The sequence below is a fragment of the Coregonus clupeaformis genome, chromosome 35 (genome assembly GCF_020615455.1).
Source record: "Coregonus clupeaformis isolate EN_2021a chromosome 35, ASM2061545v1, whole genome shotgun sequence".
Taxonomy (NCBI): Eukaryota; Metazoa; Chordata; class Actinopteri; order Salmoniformes; family Salmonidae; genus Coregonus; species Coregonus clupeaformis.
Genome location: NC_059226.1, coordinates 6422008 through 6429382, shown reverse-complemented (window position 1 = coordinate 6429382; position 7375 = coordinate 6422008). Strand labels below are relative to the sequence as shown.

At 42.3% G+C, this 7375-nt stretch overlaps 1 protein-coding gene across 1 annotated transcript; it reads right to left on the bottom strand.

Moving 5' to 3' along the window:
- Positions 1-3441: 3441 nt before the first annotated feature.
- Positions 3442-6498, bottom strand: LOC121551234 (GTPase IMAP family member 8-like). Its single transcript, XM_041863793.2, has 4 exons — positions 5690-6498; positions 5315-5439; positions 4326-5016; positions 3442-4190 (listed from the first exon to the last, which is right to left on the bottom strand). Exons 1-4 carry the CDS (start codon positions 6234-6236, stop codon positions 3904-3906), a joined length of 1650 nt encoding a protein of 549 aa, XP_041719727.2. The 5' UTR covers positions 6237-6498; the 3' UTR covers positions 3442-3903.
- Positions 6499-7375: the final 877 nt, after the last annotated feature.

Below are 7375 nucleotides of genomic sequence, written 5' to 3'. Positions count from 1 at the left end.
TCCTGGATGAGCTGCACTACCTGAGCCACTTGTGTGGGTTGTAGACTCCGTCTCATGCTACCACTAGAGTGAAAGCACCGCCAGCATTCAAAAGTGACCAAAACATCACCCAGGAAGCATAGGAACTGAGAAGTGGTCTGTGGTCACCACCTGCAGAACCACTTCTTTATTGGAGGTGTCTTGCTAATTGCCTATAATTTCCACCTGTTGTCTATTCCATTTGCACAACAGCATGTGAAATTTATTGTCAATCAGCCAGGGAAGCTCAGGTGAATTTTGCAGTATATGATGTGAATAAGTCATTTGTTGCTCAGTTGGTAGAGCATCGCGCTTGCAACGGCAGGGTTGTGGGTTCGTTTCCCACGGGGGGCCAGTATGAAAAAATGTATGCACTCACTAACTGTATGTCGCTCTGGATAAGAGCATCTGCTAAATAACAAAAAAAATGTTAATGAATAATACAAAGTTCCATCTTGAATTGATGGGTAGACCTACAGCAGCTTAAGGTTAAAGCTACAGCCTGGAATCTGGGAATAATGGTCATTTCAACTATTGAACCATTTTATTATCCAAGAATAGAATCAATCTATAAATGCACACCAAGGTCATTCTTTGTCATGCCTCATTTTAGGAGGAGTCAGATGGTGACAGAGGTCTCAGCAGAGTCAGGCAGCCAGGGAAGACCAGTCTGTGACAGAGGTGAGGTGAATTGTTGCAGATACAACACTTTATTCTCTCTGTCCAGCAAACACTGGACAAGCCAGATGTTATTTTAAGGCAGTCTGACAAACCTCCAAAGTTGATTTCCAAACTGTATCAAGGGTTGATAGAGGTTTTTCCCGATGACACAAAACATGTAAAACAAAAACGTGAGGAAGACCTGGGAGACGCTATTGATGATGATATGTTAGAATGCCCAGTCATGTTCATATAATCTCAGACATAAATTACTGCAGTTTAAGACCATCCATAGAACGTACTATATGCCAGTGAAACTGAATATCATGCACTCCAAAATTGCATTATTCTGCTGGAGGTGTAAAGCACAAAAGGGGACATATTTGCATATGTTGTGGTCTTGTGAAGGCTGGCTGAATTCTGGCATAGAGTATGTTCTTTTATCTCCGCATGTCTATAGATTCTCCCTTCTCCCTGTTTTTGTTTGCTTGGAAATGTCGATACTGGAGACTGTTATCAGAAGAAACTGTGTGACCTAGCATTTATAGTGGCTAATAAATGCATTGCCATTAATTGGAAGGTTGGTTATCCTGCCACAATGTATGGAAGAAATGTCAAGTGACATACAGTATCACTAGATTTGTTTTAAGATTAAGGGTATACTGTGCAACTTTCATAAGGTCTGGATGCCTTATATGGAATACTGTACGACAAAAGGTGTCTGTATTGAAAACATGCCCACGTCAGGGGAGATACCTATTTAGGTAATCCCAAGATGCTGGGCTGCTCAGTCCTGGCCCTGAGGGTCTGCTGTACTGTTGTCACTCTGGCCTTGGCCTAACACACCTGAAACCAATAATGAATGTTTCACTAAGATCCTAAAGCTGAGTGGGGTGTGTTGGGTTGGGGCACTACAGGCCCGTGGATCCCTGGGGCCAGGACGGGGTGACCCAGCTATATTGTGTGCAAGTAAAAAGAGCTCTACAGTACTATTAGGCCTATGATATTGTTGAGGGTTCTTTGCACAGTGCTGATATTCTCTTATTCTTAAACAAACTTTAAACTTTAGAAAATGACACAGACAACGGCTTCTGAGTATATGTAAAATATCTTTAGTTATGCAATTGCAGGCAGAAGTTAATACAGAGTCAACAGGATTTGTATAGCTCTTCATAAGTTCTCCAAAGTGTCTAAAACAATCTCTGCTTTTTATACTAGCACTGCCTTCCCATAGCGTGATGTTTACCCCTGACCCTGAACTTGCCCTAGCAACAACAAAGTATTCTTCCTAATGCTGTCTTCCCATGAACTCCGTATCAGGGGGTGAGGTGTCAGACAATAAAAACGAGACATGTCTAAAAGACAATGTGGCAATTGTGGTTGCAGGTTTCTGAGAACTTTCTGCTGTCAAGGCCTCCATAGTTTTTAATAATGTAAGCAAATGCGCATAATATATCATATATTCCCCATCAATATGAATTATATGGAGGGTTTACTGTTTATGTGTGTTTTCATTCAACTTTTGTTTTCCAAACCTTTCCCTTGAGACACAAAAAAAAGATGGGAAGGAAGTTGTGTTGGGGAGAGAGTTGAGTTATTGACTAGACTGGTGGGGGTTGGGCGTGTAGGCGGCTCGGGTTGGCTGGGCGGTCTGGTTGAAATTTGATATAGAGGATGTCTTAAAGACAATCAAAATGGTCTTTGTACTTTATTTGTAAGAGTTGTTCATTTGTTAGGCTATTGGTTAAAGGTGCAACACAATATTGATTATTGAATTATCATGGATCTAGTTCAGCTTATCAATCACTTAAACATATTTAATAATCTGTTACCTAGCTTGATGACTGTGGCCATTTTTGCTTACTTTTTGTTGTTCTAAATAGAGACGGCTAGAAGGGTCATGGGTCATATTAGATTGTGTAGAAATGCAGGAAATGTGCTTTAGACGCCCCCCAAAATTGGAGGACCCCCAGATCCCTGCCAAGTTATGTCCCCCTCTATAAATAGCACTGCTGGGTGATTTAAAAAGTCATAGTCAAATCGATTAAATAATATAATAATACTCTTAGCTAAAAAAATGAATGTACAATATGTAGAATCTATGAGAATAGAAAGGTTCAGAACTTTTGTGAAACATCACAGCACAGTTGAAAAACATATGGCAAATACAAATCAAAACTGGATGGTGTTCAGAGATAGATGGGAGGGGTTGAGTGGAGCTGAAGGATGGGACTAAAACAAACAAAAGACAACTATTGTAAAATAGATTGTGTCGTAAAATGTATATAGTATGTATAAGCTGGAAGTAGAAGCCTAAGTGTTGTTGTCCATTAGTTTACTCCAATTAGGGGAGGGATGGTAGGGTTAGGGGAAAATAATAAAGGAACATATATTTTTATATGTATATTTTATTTTATTTATTTATTTTTACCCCTTTTTGTGATATCGGACTCGGGAGAGGCGAAGGTCGAGAGCTATGCGTCGTCCGAAACACGACCCTGCCAAGCCGCACTGCTTCTTGACACACTGCTCGCTTAACCCGGAAGCCAGCCGCACCAATATGTCGGAGGAAACACCGTACAGCTGGTGACCGTAGTCAGCGTGCATGCACCCGGCCCGCCACAAGGAGTCGCTAGAGCGCGATGGGACAAGGCCATCCCGGCCGGCCAAACCGTCCCCTAAACCAGACGACGCTGGGCCAATTGTGCGCCGCCTCATGGGTCTCCCGGTCGTGGCCGGCTGCGACACAGCCTAGGATCGAAACAGGGTCTGTAGTGACGCTTCTAGCACTGCAATGCAGTGCCTTAGACCGCTGCGCCACTCAGAAGGCCACATGTAACAGAAATATTGCCCATCTCTGTCAACATGCACTGAGTGTACAAAACATTAGGAACACAATTATTTGCAGCTCTCAATCTTTTCAGTGGAATGTTGAAAGAGTCATACAGTAGTTGAGCATCACATGCGTATCTATACAACATATCATTAGACACATGTAACCTGCCACCGTCTTTAACTAAAAAGAACATCAAGAAACTCCCATGACAAAGCTGAAAGATCCTGTTAGAAATTATTTTTCTAAAGTGAACTTGCTTATGGCAATCCTCAGATGAGATCCTGATATTATGCCCCAGATGTGTCAAGCCAAGGCAAGAGCTGTGTTATGTATTTTCTCAAAAGTAGGTAGTACTTTCTTACTCTTAGTATTGTCAATTTGAGCTATGCTCAATGTGAGTGCCTACGTTTGGTTTTCACCCCATATGTGTGGGCCTCTGACTTAGCAGGACTATCCAACATCCTTCCCTTTATCTTGCCGTCCACCAGACTCTCCTTGACAAGATTCTCCCATTGGTCCAGAGATTCGCCCATGTAACTGACTGTTGAACTCATAGTGCCGTGCCCAGAGGATTCCGCAGATCTCCCAGCATTCTTCACTCTCCATTCAGACACCTTGGCATGTGCTCCATAATTTATGTAGGAACTCCCAACTTCAGAGGGAGTCTCACAGCTCACTGAAACACAGGATAACAAACACTGTTAGAAGATCCCTTTGACTGGAATACCCAACAAGAAATGTTACGAATTCAAATAAGCATTTCTAAGATAATAGAAACTAACAGATTTGGAAAATCTAATGTCAAACGTACTGCTGGGGATGACGCCATCATCAATACTTTTCTTCCTCCGTACAAATGGCAATTTAGATTCCTCTGGTTCTACCACCACTGCCTTCAACATCCGCTCTATGAGTTCCTCTTCTCTCTTGTTCCATTCCTCTTCAGTCATCATGCCCTTTCCTGCTAACCAGTGAAGCATTGGCTTCTGCCTACTCTTCTGTTCAATGGCGAAATGTTGCCCTTTGTTACGTACAACCATCTCCTTTACCTTCCTCAACAGTGTTGTGACCTGAGAGCCATCATCCCAGTCATGGCAGTTAATTACATGATACCTGTTCCCACATTTTTCAATGAGTTGTTCGAGGGCCTCTCCTTCTCTCTCAATGTATTCCTCAATGGCTCGGTCTCCTAGCCAATCTCCCCAGGTGAACAGCACCATTGTGTGTCTCCAGACTTTCTCAGTTAATAGCCCTAGGTGCTCCTCTACTGCTTTGAGGTCTCCCTCTGAAAATGGTGCAGAAATGGGAATGACCAGAAGAAAAGCATGGGGGCCAGGTTGACAGAGAGACACACTGCGCACCACTTCATCTTGAACCCAATCTCGTGCATCCTGTGGGGTTCTCTTCCACCAGCCTGGTGTATCTACAACTTTGAGCTTCATCCCAGCAACTCTCTTTTGTTGTATTACACACAGTGTAGTTCTGTTTTGAATTCTGAATTCCTAAATATATCAAAAACAAAAAATGTATAATCAGAATAATTAAGTAGAAAATAACTTTACCTGTGTTTAGGAGTTACCAACAGGGGAATGTCATAAACAAACATCGCTTTATATTTTTTATTTCAACAAACTCCCTAGCATTAAAGCAACAATTCCTGGGCTTTAATTTCCACTTTAATGATAGACACTTTAAATAATATTTACAGATAAAGGACAGGAGGATCCAAAATGTCAAAGTATGTTGCACTCATACAGTATCTGAAGGAATATAGAGCAGGGTGAATTGAAGTTTCCATACCTTGGTCAAAGCTGTCGGAAACAACTCTCCAACCAGTATTGTGTTTCCTGCCACACTCTTCCCAGCCGCTCTTCTCCCAACAAGTACAATTCTCAACTCATCCTCAGAGAGTATTTGTTCCTCCCCTTAAAAATTAAATCTATTATTTTTGCTTTCTCTTGTTACAAAAAACAAAACTTTTCTTCTATTTCCTAAACTCAAGGGTGTTTACAAAGACTAAATAATTCCAAACTAAATCAATAACAAATGGCAATTTTTTTACCTAGGAGATATGCACAAATGTTTGTCCTTAGGGGAAACATGAACAATGATTGTAGAAGGGGTGAAAGTAGGCATATTCTGTTAGTTTTATGCTTAGAATTCAAATAGACTCACCTCTAAACAGTTCTCTGAGTGTCGTCATTTGTCTCTGCACCTTCATCATGATCTTTTGAGCTCTTTCTTCTCCAGCCCTCTTTTTCTGTTCCAAGTCTGCTGAAACATCTCTGTCAATTTCATAAGGACAACCTCTGTTTTCTACCACCATCTCCTCTACTTTCTCCAGCAGCTCGGTTACCTGTGTTCCATCACTTCGATTCTTGTTGTCAAAAACATGGTATCTGTTACCACATTTCTCAATGAGCCACTGAAGACCCTTCCCTTCACTCGCAATGCGCTGCTCAACAGTTGTGTCTCCCAGCCAGTCTCCTCGTGTGAAGAGCACAATCGTGTGCTTCCAGACTGCATCTGTGAGGAGACCCATGTGGTCCTCAACAGCTCTCTTATATGATTTGTTGAATGCTGTTGCAAAGGGAATCACCAGAAGGACCGCATGAGGTCCTGGAGGACATTGAGACACACTGCGCACTATCTCAAACCTATCCATCTTGGAGGTGTTCTGTAGAGAATTATTGTAGTACCAGCCTGGTGTATCAACCACCATAAGCTGCCTCCCTGCTACTTCACCATGTCTTGTCACACAGTGCACTGTTCTTCTTGTATTACCAGCAACGTCAAACACACCTTCCCCCAGAATGGTGTTTCCTGCTGAGCTCCTGGCAGCCCATTGTGCCCCAACAATCACAAGCCTGAGGTATGTTGGGCTAGTTGCCTCTCCTTTCAAATGTAAAATAAATCAAAAAGCTACAGTGAGGATGCAGATCAAATGCTCTGAGGTAAGAGAGGGGGTGGGTACTCATGTCTTATGCAAACTACAGTGAGGGAAAAAAGTATTTGATCCCCTGCTGATTTTGTAAGTTTGCCCACTGACAAAGAAATGATCAGTCTATAATTTTAATGGTAGGTTTATTTGAACAGTGAGAGACAGAATAACAACAAAAAAATCCAGAAAAACGCATGTCAAAAATTTTATAAATTGATTTGCATTTTAATGAGGGAAATAAGTATTTGACCCCCTCTCAATCAGAAAGATTTCTGGCTCCTAGGTGTCTTTTATACAGGTAATGAGCTGAGACTAGGAGCACACTCTTAAAGGGAGTGTTCCTAATCTCAGCTTGTTACCTGTATAAAAGACACCTGTCCACAGAAGCAATCAATCAATCAGATTCCAAACTCTCCACCATGGCCAAGACCAAAGAGCTCTCCAAGGATGTCAGGGACAAGATTATAGACCTACACAAGGCTGGAATGGGCTACAAGACCATCGCCAAACAGCTTGGTGAGAAGGTGACAACAGTTGGTGCGATTATTCGCAAATGGAAGAAACACAAAAGAACTGTCAATCTCCCTTGGCCTGGGGCTCCATGCAAGATCTCACCTCGTGGAGTTGCAATGATCATGAGAACGGTGAGGAATCAGCACAGAACTACACAGGAGGATCTTGTCAATGATCTCAAGGCAGCTGGGACCATAGTCACCAAGAAAACAATTGGTAACACACTACACCGTGAAGGACTGAAATCCTGCAGTGCCCGCAAGGTCCCCCTGCTCAAGAAAGCACATATACAGGCCCGTCTGAAGTTTGCCAATGACCATCTGAATGATTCAGAGGAGAACTGGGTGAAAGTGTTGTGTTCAGATGAGACCAAAATCGAGCTCTTTGGCATCAACTCAACTCGCCGT